Source organism: Rhinolophus sinicus, linkage group LG06, assembly GCF_036562045.2.
Source record: "Rhinolophus sinicus isolate RSC01 linkage group LG06, ASM3656204v1, whole genome shotgun sequence".
Lineage (NCBI taxonomy): Eukaryota > Metazoa > Chordata > Mammalia > Chiroptera > Rhinolophidae > Rhinolophus > Rhinolophus sinicus.
In genome coordinates, this window is record NC_133756.1 from 152,046,788 (window position 1) to 152,069,221 (window position 22,434).

A 22,434-nucleotide genomic window follows, 5' to 3' on the forward strand; every position below is an offset into this window, starting at 1 on the left:
CCGGGCAGAGCAGCACCAGGTTGGACTCTTTGGAGACTGAGGCATAGCCCTCCCTCTCTGGTGTCCTCTCTCTGGTGCCACATCCATGACTGGTGTTTTGTCAGGAGCTCTGGTTTAGAATTCAGCAAACTCGGGCCCAAATCATGGCTGAGTCTTACTAACCATGTGAATAAACTCAGGCCAGTTAATTACATTCTCTTAGCCTCAATTTCCTCATCTGTAAAATGATGTAATAATGACACCCATTTTCTAAGTGAGGATTAAATAAAAGAATGCAAAAGAAATACTTAGCAGGGTCTGGTAAACACTCAACATTATTAGTCATGATTAGGTTCGGTTATCACAAAACTATAAAAATTCATTTGAATTTGGGGCCATTTAGGAAAAAGGTGTTTCTATGCATCCTGACCAAGCCCCACACTCACCTCCACTGATAACTGATGAATAGGGTGTGGCATTCACTTATTTCCAGTATATGATGACCCTGGCAGTAATAGCTCCCCATGGGAATAGTTATAGGTTATAGGCTTCCAAGTGTTTTTATATCATATCATTTCATTTCACATGTTTCCTATGATGAATTCCTACAATCACCTTTGGCTCAAAACTGAGAATCACAGTTTTCAGAGGAAAACCTAGCGTCTCAGGGAGGGTAGTGATTTTCCAAAAGTCTCAAGGGAGCTGGCTAAGGCAGGTGCTTTCCAGGCTTTGCAGAAGCAGTGGTGGTAGAGTGAGCATTGACTGTCGTGACTGGGAAGGAATCTGAACAGACAGATCCCAGAAATCCGCCCTCACTCCCCATGGGAATGCCCACCATAGCCCATGTTCTCCGGGGCCTCAGATTTTCCCCGGAACTGTCCTCTAGCCCAGTGTTTGAGCAGGACCTGGCTGGAGAATTCCCCACAAATGTGGCAGAACAGGACTCTCCATCTGGGCCCATTTGACTCCTGAAACCAAACCTTCCTTTCCATTGCTGGGAGCTGGCTCTCTAAAGGAGCCTTCTGGCAAATCCTTATGCAAAGCTAAGGAACCCTTTCCAGCACGAAATTTCTCTCTCCTGGGAGTCAGAGTTTCGGGGGAGGGAGGTTGATGGAAAGCGCTCTGCTGGTACTCTCTCTGCTGAGGCATCACTACAGATACCCAGGTAGCATCCAGGTGTGTAGGCCACCCACTCCTATGTTTCCTCCCAGTTCATCAGCCACATGCAGCATGTCAGCACAGATGTAGCCCATGCCAGAAACTGCAAGTCTCTTGAAGATGTGGTTCCCCATGCAGCCCCAGCAAGGGCACCCAGGAGCTGCCATCTGGGCAAAAGGTGGGCACTCCATGCAGGCCTCCCCGGCTGGAGGGGCCCAAGTGTTGAAAACTTTTCATTAGCGTTAACGGGCCCAGATTAGCAAGGCACTTGCCCTGAATGTGTTTCTGGAGCGTGGGTTTTCATAAACAGCTTCTTGAACGTCGCTGCTCCTTAATGACTTCCTATAGTAATTGAATATTTTCTCTTATAGGACAAGCTGGGCCAATAAAAGAAATATACAGGAGCCCCTCTGACCAGGAGACTCCGTCTGCTGACGCCTAAAGAACTGCCCAGGTGACACGTCAGCAATTGCCTCCCTCTCTCTCTCTGTGCCCCCCTTCCCCAACCCCTGACACTGCCCCATCTCCCCCTCAATTCTTTCTAGTTTATCTCTTCCTGTATCACTTCTTGCTGTCTCTCTCTTTCTCTGTCTTTCTCCTTCAGTCTTGCTCCATCTTCCTCTCTCTTTCTCACTTGTCTTTGTCTATTTCTCTGATTACTGACTCTCCATTGTTCCGTCTCTACTTTTTCTTTTCCCACCATTCATTCATTCATTCATTCATTCATTCATTCATTCATACATATATTAACTGAGGACCCACCATGTGCCAGGGGCTACTCCAGACACTAGGAACATGGCAGTGAACAAAACAGGTCCATATCTTTAGGAAGCCTACCTTCTAAGAAAGGAAGATGCGTGCTACCAAAATAAATAAGTGAAACATCGAGTATGTAGTGTATCCACGGACGCTGGCCTGGGCTTCCAGCAACAGGGCTCCAGGCTCAGATCCCTCACTGATTGGTTTTGTAACTTGGCCAAACCCCCTTCCCCTTTCTCAGTCTCAGTTTTCTCATTTCCAGAGTGAGGGTATCAGGTCAGGTCAGTGCTGGCCTGCCTTTTTATGACCAAGAATTTCTTTAACGTGAAATGCTGGTGACATACGTTATACAAGGGCTAGTTTCTAAATCAGCATTTACCCGAACAGTAGTGTCAAATAAAAGTTTCCCTTCAATCTCTTTAAAGTTTGTAAACACCTGGTTTTGTTATACATGAAACAGTTGGTTGCATCTGGGGGAAAAACACCCATCTGTTAGTCTGGAACCCTCCCTTGGCCAGGTGCGGGGACCCTGTGACAGGCACAGGAGCCGTGCGGCCGTGAGATCTACAGCAGCAGGTCCAGGGCTCCCACCCATGGCAGATGCCCCCATGGAAGGGCACCTGGAACCACAGCACCTGAACTGCTTTCCTGTGTGTGTGGGGAATTGAAGTCACACAAAGTCAAGTTCGCCCCTGATGCTGACTCCTACATTTTTATCCTTTTGAGTCCCAAGATTTAAAGGATTTTATCTACCCAAGAGTGCTGCCTTTACCAAGCCATTTATTAAGGATATGTTAACGTTTCTCCTTAGTTTTTGTACCGCAAAGTCGTACATAACTGGTGGCCCGAGCTTCTGAATAACCCAAGAAACAGGGTCCCCCGTCCTAGGGTGGCTTCATTGCTCTAACACACAGGACACTTGCCCTTGAGCCGGCCGGTGGTGAAGACATGATTTCTACGATGTTATTTGATAACCCGAAAATAGCTTTAGGAGATGGCTCGTCTCAGGGAACCCAGTTGGAGGACCACTGCGCACACTCATTCTCCACACTCAGAAACCCTCCTTAGCCGAGTCCTGCCCTCTTCTGACACAGAGAATGACAGCTCATGAGCTGGTTAGTGTCTGCGAGAGCAGGTAGAAGAGCCGCCTCGTGGCTGGGCAACAGGGAGGAAAGAAGGGCCAGGGCCGCAGTGCGGCAGGTGTGGCATGAGGAGCTCTGCACGTACGATCATTTAATCCTCAGTGCATACAGTTGGCTGAGGGGGTCTGCATTCCCAGCCCTGTTCTGCAGACATGAAAGCACAGGTCCAAAGAGGTTATGTGATTCGTCCAAGTTCACAAGCCTCGAAGGTGGGAGAGCTGAGTCCAGCCTGACCCTGCAGCCCCCACCCACACTGATACTCTCCCTCAGGGTCCCTGTTGGCTCCCCAGAATGCAGAAGCCTCAGTGGGCCTTTCACTTGTGGCCCCAGGGAGGGCATCATTTCCATATAGCAGAAAGGCCCCCTGTCTCCCGCATAAGTGCTTTTTGAACATCTTTTCTAAGGAACAGCAAAGCTCTTAGACCTCATGGGCTCAAGTGTCTTCTCAGCCCACCTTCCAGAAATTGTCTATGTTCCCACTCTCTTTAGAGGTAAATTGGGGGGATGGTGATGCTACTTCCAAAAGGCTCTGTGGATGGGTGGAACTAACAGCCAGATCCAGGTAGGGGTTGGAGACTCCATGTGTCTGTCACTCTTGCTGGCCAATTGGCTATAGAGATGTGTCCTCATGATCAGAAGTCCTTCCTGGGGAGGGGAGCAGGCAGGCATTGGTCTTTTGACTTCAGCCTGGTGGTGGATGATGGCCCAGGGTGCTGTTTCCCTTGGACAGTGGGAAATAAATTGGCATAGTAGGTGTGAAGACAGGCCTGAATTTTGAAGGATGGATGAATGGGGCAAGGAATTAGCATTCACTGAAAATGATTATTAAGAGTTGTGGCTCCAGGTTAAGACAGGCCTGGGTTCAAATCGTAGCTCAGGCACTTCCATGTTGTGTGATCTTGGACAAGTGATTCTACCTCTCTCAGCCTCAATTCTCTCACCTAAAAAATGGAGATGACATTACCTGCATCCTGGAGCTTTATGAGGAATGAATGAGACTGTGCATGTTTCTTGCCGTGCAGTAAGAACTCAAGGTATAGGCCAGCTGTCACTCGCTGTAGCTGTTATCTGCCACGTGCCAAGCTCTGAGCCGGGAATGCATTATTTTTATACTAATTTTAAAGACAAGGAAACTCAGATACATGCAGTTCAGGAACTTGCCCCAGGCCACCAGCTAAGCCTGCCAGAGCCAGGATTTAATCCTCTGTCAAGCACCAAAGGCCTCTTTCCTGTTGCCCACCCTGCCCTGGAGCTGGAACCGGGCCTCTGTATCTCCATTCGCCCTCTGGCTCACATCATCTTTTCTACCTGCCTCACCTTTGAGGTTGTTGGAAGCTCTTCCCAGGAGACAGTATCCTTTTATTGCATTTGTCTGGGAGTCTGGTTCTCCATAAACTGCCCATTCAATGTAATCTCTAATGAATGTTGGACATAATAAATACAGGTAGCCTGTTCATGAGCTGCCATATTTATTATGCCTCTTAATTGCTCAACAGCCAGCGTCCACTGAAAGCTGGATCCTGCCCTAGAGAGCAGCTTTGTCTGGGTGGGCAGAGAGGAAGGACGCTAGAGGCCAGCCTCCTGCAGATTTCTCAGCATCTCACCAGGGCAGCTCCTTCTGCCCTGCAAAGGCCCGTCAAGTCCACGTGTGACAGAGGAAGACCCTGGGCTTAGGGATGATTTAACACTCGGTGAGCACTGGCGTGGACCAATCAGAAGAGATGCTGGCTAGACAGACAGCAGGCCCGCCATACCCCTGGGTTCCCACTAAATCTCAGTCCTCCCACTGCCCACCAGGAGGTCGGGGCCTGGTTGGGGTACACCCTCCGGTCCTGCCCATTGTCTTCCCAGGGGTGTCTTGAAGAAAGTGTGAAAACATTAGATATTGAATGTGAACATGACTTGTGCATCTTAAGGTCTGACTTGTGACAGCAGATGCTGTCTGCTTTCCCCAGGGATGGGGAAGGGCTGAGTCTCAGGGGCTTCAAGCCCCGGTGCCTGGCATCCCGTTGATGTGCGATAAATGTTGTCAGAATAGAATTGTATTCAGTGACTCGCTGTCGCTCACTTTCAGGTAGGGACAGGGAAGGCTCCTGGGGCAGGTGGGATGCTGAAGGTAGTCAAGGCATGGGCTGGGTCTGACCCCAGGAGTAGGTCTTGAGCCTCCAGCTAGGTGGCCCCCACCTCTTTTCCCTGCAACACCCCTCCACTGAGCAGTCCTGTAGGCTAGAGGGCTTGTACAGTTTTGGGAAGTTTCTCAGGCCCAGATTCTAATCCTCATTTATGACCTTGGAAAATCCCTTAAGGCTCTGAGCCTCAGTTTCTCACCTACCAAATGGAGGGTTGACCTCAACAAGCAAGTTGTATCATCATGTAGCATCCTTGAGCCATTGCCACGTGCTGCACCTCTTGCTAAGCATGTCACTGCATTATCTCAGTTAATCCTCCCAACACCGCTTGGGAGGAAGCTTCTGTTTTTAATCTCCATTTTCAAGTTGGAGAGAGCAAGATTCAGAGAGGTAGAGTAATTTGCCCAAGGCTACACAGCTAATGAATGGTAGAGACAGGCTTGAAGCCAAGCGGGCTGGCTCCCAAGTTCTCACCCATAACTCTGGCCCCACAGGGTACATAAAGCACCTTCCTTGGAAGAGGAAGTTATCAGCCTCCCACTTCCCCCACCCAGTGCAAGGGCAGGCTGGCTGCTGAGATCCCCCCGCCGTGGGTGGGGTCCCCCAGGGGGGAGACTGAGGAACCTTGCTTTTTTTCAGGCGGAGCACCATGGAAGGCGACTGTCTGAGCTGCATGAAGTATCTGATGTTTGTGTTCAATTTCTTCATATTTGTAAGTATTCCCGGAACATGTCTGGGGTCTTTCTAGGCCTCTGCTGGATGGGCAGAATGGCCTGCTGCTTGGAAAGAGTCCCACTGGGCTGAATGAATCCCAGGGGTGGGAACAGGGGCCAGTGCTAGAAGCAGATCTACCTGAAGGGGAGGCTCCCAGCAGTGCCCACCCCACTCCCAAGAGCCCACTGTCCTAGGAGACATTTTGCCTGGACCCCGGGATGGTTCAGCTCCTCTGACAAAGGGTGAGGGCCTCAGTCCTGGCCACTGTCTTGGGATCTGAGCCCTGGTGGGGATTAGGGGAGAAGAAGGAGATGGAGGTGACCAGAGGGCAGCAGATGGGGCCTCACCCAGCCCTGACACACACACCTCCCGCAGAGCATTAGAGACATCAGAGCTGGAGGGGCAACTTGATGGAATTAGAAACCTCTCTGGGACTAGGAGACCAGGACTCAAAGCCCAGCTCTGCATCTTACCAGCTATGTGATTTGAAACACATTTCACCTCTCTGAAGCTCAGTATCTTCATCCCTTAATTACCTACCTCAACAGGTTTTTGGATATTTTTGGAAACTAAGCAAGATTAGGAAGTGCCTGCCATGTGTCAACGCTGAATAGCTTAGCTCCATCCCCATCCAACATATGGATTCTGTCCACGAGGGACAGAGCCCTGCAGGTGGCCAGCCCAGCATCCTACAGCATAGCCCACCTGCCGGCAGCCCCCTGCGGGCTCTGCTCAGGCCTATGGCCTTTCCCAGGAGAGAGCCACACTCCTGGTGTCTTGAGCCCCTGAAGCCTTTCTGCACCCCACCTCCACCTTTGACCTTAGTGTAGCCAAGACTTGGATGAATAAACATCTCCTAATGTCCTCTGGGGTAGGGTCACTGTGAAAAAGAGGCCCCTTTCTGGTCAAGACTGACTGTCTGTCTCTATTTTTTATACATTTCAGCAACTCTCCTCGATTTCTTCCCCTGCCCCATAATTCGAAAGAGCAGGGAGCCCTACAGACTTGAATTCTAGACCCAGCTTCTAAGCTGGGTGACCTCTGGCAAGCCCGTGCTCCCACCTGCAGTGGGCTGGGTCATCTGAGCAGCTCAGTCCATGCCCAAGCCCTCCTTGAAGCAGACTTCAGCACACAATTCTTGAACCCCAAAACCTCCAACAGCCATGAGAAAGGACACAGGTTTGACTGGATATGGGTGGGGAGACTGAGGACAGAGGCACTACACAGCAGAGGGCAAAAAGTTAGCCTCGGTCACCAGCTGTCCCTGCTGGTCTTCCCTTGCTCTCTCCCCCGCTGCCAGGTCCCTCAGATTTCTGGGGCCCCTCCCCTGCCCCAGCTGCACCTCCAACATCATCTCTTGCCACAAGTCATCCAGCTCTTCCCCCCAGTTTGCAGACCCCTCCCAGCCAAGCCACAGCCCAGCAGTTCGCTCTTTGCCACCATCTGTCATTCCTCAGGTCGCCACACAGGGACATCAAACACGTCACAGCCTTTCACATCCAGTGGTGACAAACTGGCTTTCCTGAAACCTGTTGATCCACTTCCAATACCCCTCTGTGCCCAGGACAAAGGGAACAGATATTTATTGAAATTGGCTAAGTACATTCCCATCCACTCTGTCCTTTTTTCCTGGGGACCACCTTGGGAGATAGGAATTTGTATCTTCTTTTCATCTCCAGGAAGCTAAGGCTCAGAGAGGTTAAGCCACTCCCCAAGGTCTCAGAGCCAATAAATGGCACAGCCCTTTCTCTGGTGTAAGCTGCCTCTCTCTAAAGACAAGTAAGGTATGGAGAGATGGACCATGCAGATGAAGATATAAACACGAAGGCTTTAGAGGGGCGGGTTTGAGAGTGGGGAGCCCAACCTGACTGAGAGCTCCTGTTGGGGACAGAGGGGCTGGCGTTTGTCTGCATTTTCCCGCCCCCAGCGGGGTGCAGACACAGCATAGGTGTCAGTGCATGTTCATGGAGTTTGCTGAGTGTCCTTGCGGCAGCAGTCATAGAGGCCCAGGATTCAGTCCCCGCTCTGCCTCCAACTTGCTGTGTGACCTTCAGCAAGTCGTTGGCCCCCTCTGGGGCTCAGCGTGGAATCCGAGGGTGGGACTCGATGACCTCATTATCCTGCAGCTCTGACATTTCAGGAGAATCTAAAAGTGTCAAAGAAACTCGACATGATATGGCTCTCAGCAGGCCCCGGGGTGGGTGGGTGGGTGTGTGGCTCAGAAATTGGGTTTAAATGATGCATGCTGCACTGAAGATCAGAGTAAGTAGGAAATTTCAAGGCAGCGACAAGCGGTGCCCGGACACAGGCTCCTGCAGCAAAGGAGCTCCTGCTCAGCTCACTGGGGCTCACCACCTCGCCCCAGGTCCGCGCGCGCGCGTGTGTGTGTGTGTGTGTGTGTGTGTGTGTGTGTGTGTGTGTGGTGTCTAACCTCCCTGTCTACCTGTTTCTTCTCCTCCCTCCTGACTGGACCTGGGAGCAGCTGGGCGGGGCCTGCCTGCTAGGCCTCGGCATCTGGGTCCTGGTGGACCCCACCGGCTTCCGAGAGATTGTGGCAGCCAATCCCCTGCTCATCACGGGCGCCTACATCCTCCTGGCCATGGGAGGCCTGCTCTTCCTGCTCGGCTTCCTGGGCTGCTGTGGGGCTGTCCGCGAGAACAAGTGTCTGCTGCTGTTTGTGAGTATGCCCATCCCCCACCCCACCCAGGGGCACCCGGGGCAGGAGGCAGAGGCCCCTGTGCCTTCACTGCAGGAGACTCACACTGCGGTCTGAGCCAAGTGAGATGCCCTCCTGGAGTAGAAAGGCCACCAAGGGTTCCCATTGGCATTTGCGGCCCCCACTTCTGGAACCTGCTCTTTGCGCTGGGTCTGTGCCTCTTCTGCAGGTGAGCTGCCCCCAGGTGGAGAGTGGTTTTGGCCACCAGGTCTGAACAGGCAAGCATCTCCAACACATGGTCAATTGAGAACCTTGACCGTGATGTTTTTTCTATTGCTCGTTTTTTAGAATTCAAATGTATAATAACTCCTCAGTGAAAGAGCCGAGATAGCTATGGGAGAAATCATTTTTGAGTTTCCTGTTCTAAAATAGGAGTGATATGATCTCTGAAGTTCCTTTATTCATGAACTAAATAGTCCTTGAACTGCTACTACGAGCCACTAGGTGCTGAAGCTGCATCGGGGGCCAACAGTGGTCGTCCCCTCCCCCTGGAACAGGCCCAGGGAGGCATTGGGCCCATGAGGATGGGCTGGGCAGCAGGCAGCCTGGGTCTGAGTGTGCGCCCTGCTCTGCTCCTAACTAACAGTGTGACTCCTGTCTAGCTTCTTAACCTGGCTGAGCTTTCGTGTCCTTGCTTGTTAAGCGAGGAGCCGACCAGCTCAGCTGTCGGGAGCCAAACGGAATAACAAGTGGATGTCCTGTTTCTCTAGTCTATTGCATTCCCATGAGCTGTGGTCCTTTGGGCCTCTGCTGACCTTCCTGGCCGTGGTGGATGGGTCTTCTTTCCCTATGGGATCCTGTGGGTCCCCAGGGCTAGGAGAACTTGTGGGTTGATCCCGGCCCTGCTATGGGCTACATTGAAAACAGCCCTGCTGAGAAGAGTGTGTTTGGATGGATGGGGTGGGAGTTAAGCAAGAGAGAGATCTGGGCTGGTCATCGGGAGGACAACTTCCTTGCAAGCAGTCCGTCCGCTCCTGCCCATGAGCCAGCTCCGAGCACTTCGGGAAGTAGAGATCTGGCACGAGGCCTGCGCCTCAGATTAGAACACACTGTACGGCCTCCATTTGTGTTCCAGTGAGATGCCCCACATCGCAGAGAGAAAGTGAAATCTGCTGTGAAATGTGTGACACAGGAGCCTAGGGTCCCTTTGGCCTTCAGCAGCATAAACAGTGCAAACTTTTCATTTGGAGAGAAACAAAGAAACATGGGGGTGCCCCCTGGTGGAAAGCTCTCTACAGTGTCGGATGGTGCAGGGGAAAGTCTGGGCTTGGGATGACTAAACGGAGCTGGGTATGGGTCCCAGGACACACCGAACCTCCCCTTTCCCCCACCGCACCTCGGCCCCCAGGGCTCATTCATTGTTAATGGGCTCATCTCTGAAGCCAAGACAGGAAGCCAAGCCGGGCTCTGGGCTGGGGAGGCATCAAGCTAAGTGGCTCCCTCGGAGCCTGCCAGCTGGATGAGGACATCACTCTCCTCAGTGCTTAGACGACCAAGGCCCAGGATGAGGTTTGTCCCAAGTCCCCCAGGAGAGAGTTAAGTCCGGCCGTGGCCGGTCCAGCCCACCAAACCTTAAAGTGGCCCCTTCCCGTCCCTATCTTTTGCTGCCTTTTCCCCTCCCTTTTGAATCATCTCTTCAGTCTCATCTCTCTGCTCCCTTTCCTTATCCCTCTCCTGAATGTTCCTTGCCTCTGTCCTGTCTCCCTTCACCTATGTTCCCTCCCCTCTCCCCTCCCCTCTCTGATGCCCAAAACATACAAGCTTGCGGTCACAGTACGGATCAAAGGCAGGGGACCCTTGGCCCAGGTCTCCTGTCTCTCAGACCAGGGCTGGCCCAGGGCTCCTAACCTGGAATGGACTCATGTGGTCCAAAATTCACCTAAAACTATGTGTAAAATATTATGTCAGGGCCTGCATATGTGTGTGTGCCTGTACATGCGTGTTGTATATGTACCGTATTTACCCAAAAATAAGACCTAGCCAGACAATCAGCTCTAATGCATCTTTCGGAGCAAAAATTAATATGAGACCTGGTATTATATTATATTGTATTATATTATATTACATTAGACCCAGTCTTATATTATAATAAAATAAGACCAGGTCTTATATTAATTTTTGCTCCAAAAGATGCATTAGAGCTGATTGTCTGGCTAGTTCTTATTTTCGGGGAAACACGGTGTGTGTGTATATTGTGTGCACATGTGTGTTTGTGGGGGAAGACAACACAGCTTCTGGAAGGTTTTCAAAAAGATTCATGCCCTGAAAAATGAAAAGAAGCACTTCCTCTTCCAACCTGGACCTGCCCATGTGGTGGTTCCAGCTGAAGAGGGGCAGTGAGTCTCAGCCCTGAGACTCTGGGGACCTTAGAGAAGCTGCGCCCGCTTCCTCAACCTGCTGAGAGGAAGGGAAGACTTGTATTGACAGGGGCCGAGAGGGAGCAACGTGAGCCTCCTCAGGAACCTGGCTCAAAGACCTGCAGAAAAAGAAGGTCTGGAGATGGGGGTTGACTGAGTACCTCCCCCCCCTGCTCTGAGGCTAAAACCCACCGGGTCCCAGGGACCTTTGTGTAGCCCAGGGACAATGATCCTAATGACCACATCACCTAATGATCAATTTTCCTAAAGACCCGTCTTTCAAACACTCCTGTTGATCAATTTTACAGCATTTTCACGCACAATAGGATAATTTCAGCCTATTACTGACATTTTGTGGCATCCCTTTTCCCTGGTTGCTTACCTCTGAGTAGTTCAAGGAATTTTTTTGGCCCATTTACTGGATTCAAAATTGTAAAATATTTTATGACAAAGGCATGCTAAGTTGGAAAAGAGAACAGCACAAAGAGAAGACTATATTTAAAAGAGATAAATGCACCAAATTGCACGTGAAGTTTGTAAATTTAGTAGATATTTATTAGAAATGAGAACTGAAAGCAGATGTCCTGGAGGCAGATGGGTTAGCGAAGTCTGGAAATACTCATCAGTAGACACAATAGCCGTTTCCACCCCTTTGTTAATTTCCCCATCCTATGCAAAGTGCTGTAAGTTTGATGCTGAGGAATATTAGCAAATGTGTCTATTGGCAGATGAATTGAGGTTAGATGAACCCAAGCAAACAAACCCTGGGAAAGGTCCCGATTAGGGGAAGTCCCAGGAAATAGCAGGACAAGTCGTGTGGCTGCTTCCAGGGGGATCCCCTCCAAATAACCAATGGTAACCCTGTTGAGCAGGAGGAAATCATTTCAGGCTGGAGAACGCGAGTTGGCAAAAGAGACACTATTATGTTGGCACCACAGCCCAGCACTTTCCTTCAGGTGACTCACACACCCACTCAAGTCACCTCAGGTCCCTGTGCTTGGTGAAACCCTACTCCAGGCGGGAGTGATGGCAAGGAGGTCTGCAGACCCCTTTCCTCTGGGGCGGCCGGCTTTCCCTGCCAATGAGTTATTGGGTTCATCCTTTAATTTCGTCTCATGAATCTTCTGCATTTCATCTCATGAAGTGCATTTCTTAAATGATGAATCTTGACTCAACATAAGCTCTATAAGGATGGGAACCATATCTGTCTTGTGTGTATTTGTTTGCCAGTACCTAGTACAGTGCCTGGTACAGTAGGTGCTCAATAAACAGTCCTGGAATGAAGGAACAGAGAAACGGGCGGTGTCAGAGGTATATAACAACATGGGCTTTGGAGTCAGAAAAGCCTGGCTCTATTCCCTGCTCTGCCACTTCCTGGCTGTGTGACCTGGAGCTGGTTACTTAACCTCTCTGAACCTCAGATTTCTCCCACATAAAATGAAGATAACAATACTTCCTTCTGAGACGTAGTGTTGTGATCATGTTTCAGTGAGAAAATGTGCATGCATCTTGCCTTGCTCTGTTTCTGGCACATGTGAGCACTTCATAAATAGGAAATTAAAAAGGACTGGTGTTGATCCCCAGGAGACCGTACAGGCCATGTGAAAGTCTTAAGACCTGGAGGCCCTTATAAGTTTCAAGGTAACTGGGTGTTAAGAGGCCGTGTTCTGGAATCAGAGTTTCCATGTTTATCCCAGGTGTACTACCTACCTGCTGGGCCATGCTGCCCCTCTCACGGTCCCAATTTTCCCATCAGTAAAATGGGGGTGTTGATAACTGCAGCTGCTTCTCCGGGCTGCCGAGGATATTCAGTGAAACGATCCACGTGAGCCCCACAGTACCTAGGTACTAAGCACTCAGTAGATGGTAGATGTTGTTATTTTTCCAGAGATTGCCGTGCCAGCACTTGTCTCCAGGAAGGCCACGCTTCTTCTTGGTCCAGAGCCACCGTCTGAGCAGCTCTTGCACGGTGACAGCCTGTGCACAGCACCTCTCCTGCATCGTCTCACTGACACTGTGCTAAGTCCTCCTGGACAATGCACACAGGCGCCCCGAGTGATGAGCACGCGGAGTGCGCGAGGCTGGAGCTGTCTCATCCATACTTTATAACTGTCTCAGCCGCAATCGATGGCCAGAGCCAGCTGAATCACATCGCCAAGGAGGGGGACCATTTCTGAGGCCACTCTTCACGAGCTTAAGGACTGTCAGCAACTCCACCGAGAGGGCACAGGGCAGGGAGGGGCCCCCGTGGGAAACAGAACCGGTGGGCCATCCGTCACCAGCCAAATGGAAGTGCCAGGAGCCCTGCCAGGGGCCTCCATCACTGTCAGGGGCTGGGAGGCCACAGAGGTAGAGAACACATCACTCAGCCCAAGGACCAACCAGTGCGTGAGGGAGGGAAGTGTGGGGCCAGTGGAATGGACGGCAGGCGTTGTGGCCAGGGGCACAGGACGCCCTCTGTCACAGTACCCTCTGGTTGGGAATCTCTGCCCACCTTGACCTGAGCCCAAGGTCGCCTCACACAGCTGACCCCAGCAAGGCTGCCACTGACCTGTCAGAAGTAGACCCCAGCGTTCAGCAGAGCCACTGGCAGCTCAGTCCTGAGCCTGCTTCTCAGCGGGGAGGTGGCCTGGCACTCCGAAAGGAGCTGGGTTCAGACGAAAGGATTTGCTCTGAAATGTTTGAGCTGCCCGCCTTTGGGGTAGTCATTCCCTCCCGTGGCTTGTTTCATCCACTGTGGAAATAGAGGGCTAAACAGAAAAGGGAAGAAATAGGCTCGAATGCTGAGGAAAGCCTCTTTGAGGCCCGGACCCGTGCTGGAGCCAGCTTGAACCTAGTGAGAGCCCCGTGGCCAAAGATGACAATTTGGGATGTGGAGTGACAAATTGACGCTTTGTGCTGGCTGATCTGTTTCAGCCAGGGGTTCTCCATGGGTCTGGGCGTTTAAACAAGACAATAAAACTGTTAGGAGATGTCTTAGGTCTGTGTCCTAGGCAGATCATCTCGAAATCCATCCTGAGGGTCTCCCCAAAAGTGGTCTGTAGCCCAAGAGGTTTGGAGGAATCTTGGGACGTCTATGGGGCAGCCGCTGTTCAAGCTAAAAAGTCAGGCAGGGAACATGACGGGGTTTTCCCCGAGTGTGGATAAAGTGGCAGAAAATTTCTGGCAGGAAGATACACCAGGGACGTCACCAGCGGCCGTGAGAGCGGTTGTGAGGAAAGCAGCACAGAGTGTGTCATGGGGGCCAGGCTGTGGGAGCTCATGGAAGAGCCTGCATGGGCTGGCTTCTGCGCTCCTCCTGTACAAAAGAGCCTCAATGACAAGCTTTGCTCAGCCCCCTTTATGACACACAGAGCACTTGCACATCCATTACTTCATTATTCCCCACCGGGACCCCAGAAGTGGGTGTTGTTGCTGTCATTTCATTGACAAGGAAACTGAGGCTGAAAGGGTTGGAGTGATTGTCCCAAGTCACACAAAGCAAGGCAAGGTGGGCTGAGGTGTCCTGACACCACGCCCAGAACCCTTTGCCTCCTTCCAGCCAGGCACATCCAGTGCAGCCTGCTGGGGTCAGCTGTGTGAGATGACCTTGGGCTGAGGTCAAGGTGGGCAGAGATTCCCAACCAGAGGGTACTGTGACAGAGGCTGCTGGCTGAGGTGGCTGGGACAGTGTGTAAGAACCTGGCTCCGTGTGCACTGGGGATTTAGTTCTCTGCTGGTGGTCTCAAGTAGGGTGACAACTCTGGGATTGTCGCAGACTGCACACGCCAAGGCCCCCAGCAATGCTAGTGAAGGCACAGCCATTTCCTCTTTCTTCTGCCAATAGCTCTCAGCCCAAAACAGTGCCCATGACGACCAGGGCCTGATCTGTAGCAGACAGCAAGGTCCTGATGGCAAATCGGTCTCTCATGGATTCATTCATTCATCTGGTAGCCATGAGCCAACACCTGTGCTGTCCAGGCATTGGGAATAGCATCTGAGTGACAGCCTCCAGGCTTAAGTTAGAGATACAGTGGGGACACAGCAGCTGGAATGACAGACATCTCTGTGGGGCACCGTGACATGGGGAAGCCAGGCAAGTCTTCTCCCCAGGAGAGCGGCTGGGGCGAAACCTGATTTGGAAAAGGAGGAGCTGGCAGGTGAGGAAGGAGGGGCCTTCCTGGCAGAGGGAGCATGGTGTGTGAGGGCCCCAAGATGAGAAGCATCGTGCTTTATTTGGGGAGGCATCAGGAAATGCAGTGAGTGGAGGGGAAGGGGCTATTAGATTCAAAATCCTGGGTTTCACATTGTGGTAGACACACCACCTTCCCTCCACTCTTGCTCCTTTACTGCAGCTGGAGATCCCCATCACCTCCCCACCTCCCGAGGGAATGAGAGGCAGCAGCTGGGAGAGGTGGCCTTAGGGCTGGCAGGGCAGGGAAGGCCCACCAGGGATCCCTAGGAAGTCATGATTCCCACAGCTTGGACAATCCACCCGGAGGGGCCCAAACAGGTTTCGACATCCATCTCCTTCTAGGGCTGCAGGTAGGGTTGTCCAGATTGTAAACTGCACAAGGGGCCTCATCTAAGGAATGCCATTTGCACGGAAGACATATTTGTTGACTTTTTCCATATTTGCATTAAAAGATTGTTGACTCCAGAGTTGGATTGCTGGTGTGTTTATGATGGAATAGCCTGGCTTATGGCAGTGAAGTTCCTTACCGTTACAAAATCAATACATTGTGTCAATTGTGTAACAGATGAAAGGGTGCTTCTGGTGAGGGGGTGTCCCTTCCCCCCCCCCGCCCTCAGGACTCACGAGCCCACTCCCTTCTCTTTGCAGTTCTTCCTGTTCATCCTGCTCATCTTCTTGGCAGAGCTCTCGGCGGCCATCCTGGCCTTTATCTTCAGGGAAAATGTACGTACTGGATCCCACGTACCCTGGCCCCTGCAATCACTGGCCGCCATGGCCAAGCTGCCCTCCTCCCCTAGAATCAGCCTCTCATCCAGCACTTCCAGCCCAAATTATGACCCACCATCCCAGGGAGGCCCCGTGGCCCAGAGAAATCCCAGGGAGCTGCTTCTTGCAAGGGCTCTTCCAGAAGGTCAGAGTCGGGGGGCCCGTAAGGGTCTCTGCTTTTCCAAACCGTCTGACGCAACCCCACACCTGATTCTGGACTCGGCGATGCCACACTTGTCCAGCGATGGTCCAGCAAAGGTCACTTCACAGTCTGAGGATAGTCAGGGAGGCTGTGTGTCCCCCCCGCCCTCCTTCCTCCGCTCTGGAATGTGAGACATGCAGGAGAACAGGGCAGAGCACCCTTGAATAAGGCCTGACCAGTATCTAATTTGGGCCACTTGCCCCCACAGGCCATCTTATCCCAGGGGCTCCAGCCACCCTGGCACCAGCTCCCTTCCCCGAGTCTCTAAAAGCCAGGTACCAAACCAAGGTGGCCTGGAAACAAAGGAGGGGAAGACAGGCAAGGGGACAGGTCACACAAGCTGGCCCTGGGGCCAGCAGTTAAGCTGCTGGCACAGAAGGGAGCAGGCGTCAGTCAGGTAGCCTGTGAGCAGTATGGTGCCCAGACATTCCCTCTGCGGGTACCACCCAGGGCCCTGCAGCAGGAAGTGGGCTAGTTAGACCTTGGGAGAATATTTTGAGGGTAGGAAATGTTGGATGTGCAAAGACTCCCTGCTCCACATCTTCTTCAGGGCCTGGGCATCCGCTTGGCTCTGTCTGAGGAATAGCTCAGGGTGGAGAGGGTGGTGTGAGGGGTGCCCCACCCTGGGTAAGCCCTCGCTCTGAGAAGCGCTGCAGGACCCAGCCAGGTTCTCAGTGTGCCCTGGCCTCAGGGTGACTGAGGGGGGTGTGAAGGCTTCAAGTAGGTGATCCCACCATGGGGGGAGGCCACAAGCCTTGGAGCAGGACTAAGGGACCTGCCCCACATTGGTAGCTTAGGAGAATGCCAGGAGCCTGGCACCAGGGCCCTGAGGCCTTCCCTCCCCTCCCCCAAAGCAGATAGATGGAGAGGCCACGGAGGGACGGGGGCAGCATCAAGCTGCCAGGTGTGAGTCTCAGCCTCCTTCTCCCTCTGCCTCCAGCTCACCCGTGAATTCTTCACCAAGGAGCTCACCAAGCACTACCAGGGCAACAATGACACAGATGTCTTCTCTGCCACCTGGAACTCGGTCATGATCACAGTGAGTGACACCACCCCCACACCCATGCCGTGAGCTGTCAGAGCCGTGGCTCCCAGTGCAGCAAAAGTCTGGCCTCCCGAGGTCCTCTGCCCACGTGCCTGTGCCAGGCATCAGTAATCGACCAGGGCACTGGCCTCCGGGTCAATCCATACAGCAGTCCCGGAAGACAGGGCCAGTCAGACACAGCCCAAGCTCAGGACAAAACCTGCTCGCCATCTCTGACTTGAATCCACAGGCAATTGTCATTGTCATCAACGGTAGAAATCATAGCCACTGTTTGTGGAGTACTGACTGAGTGCCAGGTGAGGTGGGAGTTGTTAGCCACTGCCCTCGTTTTACAAATGAGACACTGAAGTCTCAGAGAAGCTGAGTAACTTTCTCAGAGTCGCACAGGCAGAGCAGGTGGAGCCAGCCCACACCTGGGTCTTGACTGTGCTCCACCTTTAGAGAGACTGTCTGTTTACCTGTGCCCCAACCCCTCCCCATCTCCCCGGGGCCAGCTCCCACCCACTAGACCCTTACCTTTGCTCTCCTCCTAGTTTGGTTGCTGTGGGGTCAATGGGCCTGAAGACTTTAAGTTTGCATCCGTTTTTCGACTCCTGACTTTGGACAGTGATGAGGTGCCGGAGGCCTGCTGCCGAAGAGAACCCCAGAGTCGGGATGGGGTCCTGCTGAGCAGGGAGGAATGTCTCCTGGGAAGGGACCTGTTCCTGAACAAGCAGGTACCAGGCCTGCTCCCCCAGGTGGGGGGACCTGGGTGGCCAGAGCTGTGTGGGTGGCGCTGTCGGCCCAGAGCGTCTGAAGGCATTCCTGAATCCCATGGGAATGTTGACCATGATGTGGGGTTGAATGGGGCTGATGAAGCTTCACCCAGGCCAGAAGTCCAACCAAAGTGGGGAAAAGGTCAGGGTGGCAGGAAGTCCAGCAATGGCACAGGCCAGAGGAGGGGGCATTTTGGCTGGGGCTAACGGGTAAGTAGGAGTTTTCCAGTGTTCCAGGCAGAACACTCCTTGAGCGTCTGATAATGCTGGTTGAGAGCCAGAACCAGAATTACAGTGAGGGCCCCTCCTCAGCCATGCACTCTATTTTGGGGGGAGCTCACATTTGCCATGTGGGAGCACTTCCTGACCCCAAGGAAGCAAGAATTCCCTGACCTGATTCTCCAAGGTCAGGGAAGCTCCTAGACTTCTTTGCTTCTCCTGCAACCCAAGGACTTCATCTAAGTCTCGGGGAAACCCTTTCCCTTCCTGCGTGTGCCACCTCTGGGGCACACAAGGGCCCCCACTGACCAACTCCTCACCCCTTAAGTGTGTGAGAGACCAGGCTAGGTGGGGAGAAAGGGGAAAACGAGGGTGGACTGAGCCTGAACCCATGCCCCTCACTGGATTAGGCCTTTAATGAGAATCTCAGGGGAAAGTTCCAGATGCAGGGGACAAGGCCCCAGTTCCTGTGAGGCTCACAGTCTAGTTATTATAGAAGAAGCAGATGATAAACAAGCAGCAAACAAACAAAAAGTGGTCATTTCATGTGGCAATGATTACTAGGAAGGAAGTAAAACCAGATGAGAGGCGAGGAGGGACCAGCGTGGGGGCTCAGGGCCGGCCTCTTAGAGTCCAGGGAAGGGGGCAGTTGAGCTGAGGCCTGATCCTGGCCGTCTGGTGAGGCTCTTTCTAGCCTCAGCTTTGACTTAGGAACTCAGCACCCCCACCCCCTGCACCTGCCCATGTCACAGCCAAGGATTCATGGGGCCCCAAGAGCCATGTCCCTCTGCCCTTCACGGTCCTGCCCTCCTGCATTGGGGGGAAGAGACAAAGAAACAAGGGTCCTGGGATCAGGCCACCCTGGGGTTTGGGGGGGGTCTGCTGTGAGGAGAGGCTGCAGGACATGGGGGGGAGGGTGTTCCAGGCTGCAGTGTCAGCTTGGCCTGGGCTGGTAGCCATTGTCCCCTTGGCCAGGACACAACTCTCTGGACCTCAGATCCCTTGCACAACGGTAGAGATTGCTGGCTGCCTCCATGCTCCATTCACCCCTTCCTCCTTGGAAAGAGGGGCTTTATAAGACCCTCCTGACCACCAGGTAAAGGCTGTCCCTTCCATACTCCCTTGCAGCTAGGCCCTATGACCAAGGTCTAGCCAAAGGGAGGTGAGCAGAGGTGATTTGTGCAACTGAGTCACATCCTTAAGAGAAAGCATTGTGCCCGCCCGTCCTCCTTTCCCCCTGGCTGGAATGCAGCTGTGGGGACAGCATCTCGGACCTCGCAGAGGAGGGTGGCCCCCTAGAATGTCAGAACATCAAGAGAGGAGGAGCCTGGGCTACTGACAACTCCATGGAGCACAGCAGCCACCATGGCTCGGGATTTGACATGAAAGACAAATGAACTTCTAACTTGTTCAAGGAGCTGCTGTGAGGGATGCCTGATGCCGAGAGCCAAACCTGTATCTCAAGGCCACTTGTGAATTGTTACCGCAGGCTTTTCATGGGCCCTGGTCCTTCAGGGCTTCTCCTGACACGCTTCCCATTTCTGATTCATCCTCTGTGATGATGCCTCTTTCCACCTCCTGGGTGTAGCTTTTACATTGGCACTTACCAGACAGGTCCCTGAGCGGCTACATTAGGTTTTCACAATGACCGTTCCTCCGCTTCTCCTGAGTATTACTGAGATCGACTCTGGGGACTCCTTTTCTGAGACACTCACATCTCTCCTGAGCATCCTTCCCTTTAAAAGCCTCTGCCGAGGCAGTATCTGTTTGTTTTTCTCCTCCAAAGCCCACTTCCCTAAAGCCCAGGATGCGTGTCTGACTTGGCCTTACATCCCATCATAGCTGGAAGCAACTGAAATCCCAACTAAAGGGACTTATGCAAATACCTTTGTGCTTCATATACACACGGCAAGAATTCTGGAAGATGGTGGCTTCTCACGTTGCATCAGTGGCTCCATCATGTCACTCAAGGCCCGTTCTCTGATTTTTGTGGGCTTTCCTTGTACTTACCATTTCATGGTGGCAAAACGGCTGCCATGGCTCCAGACATCTCCCCCATGTTCATGACAGGAAGATTTGGAAAGGGTGGCACCAGCCTCCTTCCCATAAACGCTCAGCAGACTTCTGCTTTGGCCTTGCTGGCTAGGACTTGGTCACATGGCCACCAGGAGCCAAAGCAGAGGGCACTTGTCTATGGGTGTTGAGTTAGTCCATCAGCCCTGTTTACCATTGAATGCCAGTGAAGAAAAATTAGGAAATCTCACAGAAAGGTAACCTATCATGAATACTTGGTCTACCCCACTGATATGATTGGAACCCATGTGGCAGCTTCTCCAGCTGGTTCCTCAGCCTTCCCTGCGTCATGACAGTCATCTGGGCAAGCCAGCAATGTGTTCTGCTGAAAACAAATCATGGTGGGTCTCCCAGTAGATGGTGACCTTGACTCCGGGACAGTATGGTGACCATGAATAGAAAGCCATCCATATTCACCATTTGTCTAGGTAACCTTAAGCCTTCTCTCCCCACAGCATCACAGTTTCTCTGCTTTATCCTCACTGCTCCCATTTGCTTCCTGGTGGCTTGTGAGTGAGGGGACTGCTCTGACTCTCCTTGAAACAAAGTACTACACCCTTATCATCCTGGCAAGGGAAAAGCAATCCAGCCAGAGAGTGAGAACAGTATGTGCAAAGGCCCTGGGGTGGGAGGAAGCATGGTGTGTTCTAGGAACCGAGAGAAAGCCAGCAGGGCTGGCGCACAGTGAATAGGGCAAGGCCAGCTCAAGGGCCAGCAGGCCCATGGTAAGGATGCTAGAAGAGCAATGGAAACCCATACGTGCCACGTTCTATATGGAGAGTGTGAATGGGGGAGTGGGGCTGGCCGTGTCGGTGCTCTGGCTGCTCAGTGGCCAGGGATTAGAGGTGGGCCTGAGTGACAGGAGGGATTTTTACACTGGTCCCAATAAGAAATATGATGGGTTAGACCAGGGTGATGGCAGTGGAGATGCAGAGAGGTGTATGGATCTGAGGAATTATTCAGGAGGTAAAATCTACCGACCCTGGCAGTAGGTTGACTTTGGAGAAGGGATGATGAAGATGAAGAGGTATTGAACCGTAGGTTCTGGTTTGGGGGAAGGTCTCAAATCTGGTTTGGGGCATGTTAAGTGTAAGGAACCTTTGGGACATCCCAGCAGAGGTTCCCAGTGGACCACCGGGCGTATGGGGCTGGAGCTCGGGGGAAAGTCTTTGTGGTGGCACCTCTGGCCTAGCTGCCCTTTGTCAGATTAATTTGGGAAGGCAACAGTGTTTGGGAGTCAGGGCAGGGGTGTGTGGGACAATCCCTCACTGCAGAAAGTGAGAACGAACGCTGGGGACAGCAGCATGGTTAGGGAACCACCAGTCTGTGGTGAGGCAGGGAGAAATGGCACGCTGTAGTGAGTGTCTCACTGGGCAGGGTGGGGGGTGAGGGCGGGCAGTCATCATGAGGGGGAAGAAGAGGTGATATCCGGGGGTGCAGACAGGGGCTCCAGGCCCTGAGCCAGGGGCCTGGCCTGGTTGAGCCAGAACGGAGGCTTCCTGCGGCCTGGCTCCCTTCCCCTCAGAACAGAGAAAGAGCAGCATCTCCCAGCAGTGTGAGTCCAGTTTCCCTTCCTCCCTGTGTGTGACCTGCAAGTGGTGCAGCAGCTCCTGCCCTCCTTTCCTCACCTACAGAAGGGGGAGAGCCCTCTTCCCCAAGGGCGAAATGAGAACAAGCCCAGAAGGCCCAGCAAAGTTCCAACAGGGTGGCACTGTCCCGTCCATTCCCCCTGCTCTCCCCGCTCCCTCCGAGGGTGTCAGGATCTGGGGCTGCCATTGGCCAGCTCGGTCTTCTTGGTTCAGTCCAGGGACCCAGAGTCTTTGGTGCTAGAGACAGATGGGGGGAGATGAGCAGTGAAGGCCTCAGGTGCCCACCCCCCAGCTGAGAGGGGCACAGGCATCTTCCTTCTGCTTGACAAGGTCCCCCTGGGTGACGCATATCAAAGTCACCTTCATGCTCAGGGAGGGATTTACTATTTCTCCTGTCCCCTTATGTAGAAGGATGTGTGTGGAGAGAGGACACCTGGAGACATAGGGGGTAAATGCCCCCCAACTCTGTGCTCAGACACTTCCCACCATCCAGCATGTGCTCAGGGGGACCCAGAGAGGGAGGCTAGGACAGGGATTGAAGCCTTGCTCCATGCCAGCACTGTCGCCTGAGCTTTGGGGCCACATGCCAGTTCCCCGGCCGCACACCCCTATCCTGACACTCGCCTGTGAGCCCCGACTGTCCCTCTGGCTGTGGCTT

General features: G+C 52.8%; 1 protein-coding gene across 5 annotated transcripts in view; it reads left to right on the plus strand.

The window, feature by feature from the left end:
- Nucleotides 1-22,434, plus strand: part of TSPAN18 (tetraspanin 18) — a 180,198-nt gene that overhangs the window by 152,635 nt on the left and 5,129 nt on the right. For all 5 annotated transcript variants that reach the window (XM_019746421.2, XM_019746423.2, XM_074336252.1 and 2 more), the window contains 6 exons: nucleotides 1,509-1,591; nucleotides 5,807-5,879; nucleotides 8,364-8,558; nucleotides 15,777-15,851; nucleotides 17,036-17,134; nucleotides 17,674-17,856. In XM_019746421.2, coding sequence (XP_019601980.1) covers nucleotides 5,817-5,879; nucleotides 8,364-8,558; nucleotides 15,777-15,851; nucleotides 17,036-17,134; nucleotides 17,674-17,856 — 615 coding nt within the window. In that variant the 5' untranslated portion in view covers nucleotides 1,509-1,591; nucleotides 5,807-5,816. The remainder of the gene's footprint in view (nucleotides 1-1,508; nucleotides 1,592-5,806; nucleotides 5,880-8,363; nucleotides 8,559-15,776; nucleotides 15,852-17,035; nucleotides 17,135-17,673; nucleotides 17,857-22,434) is intronic.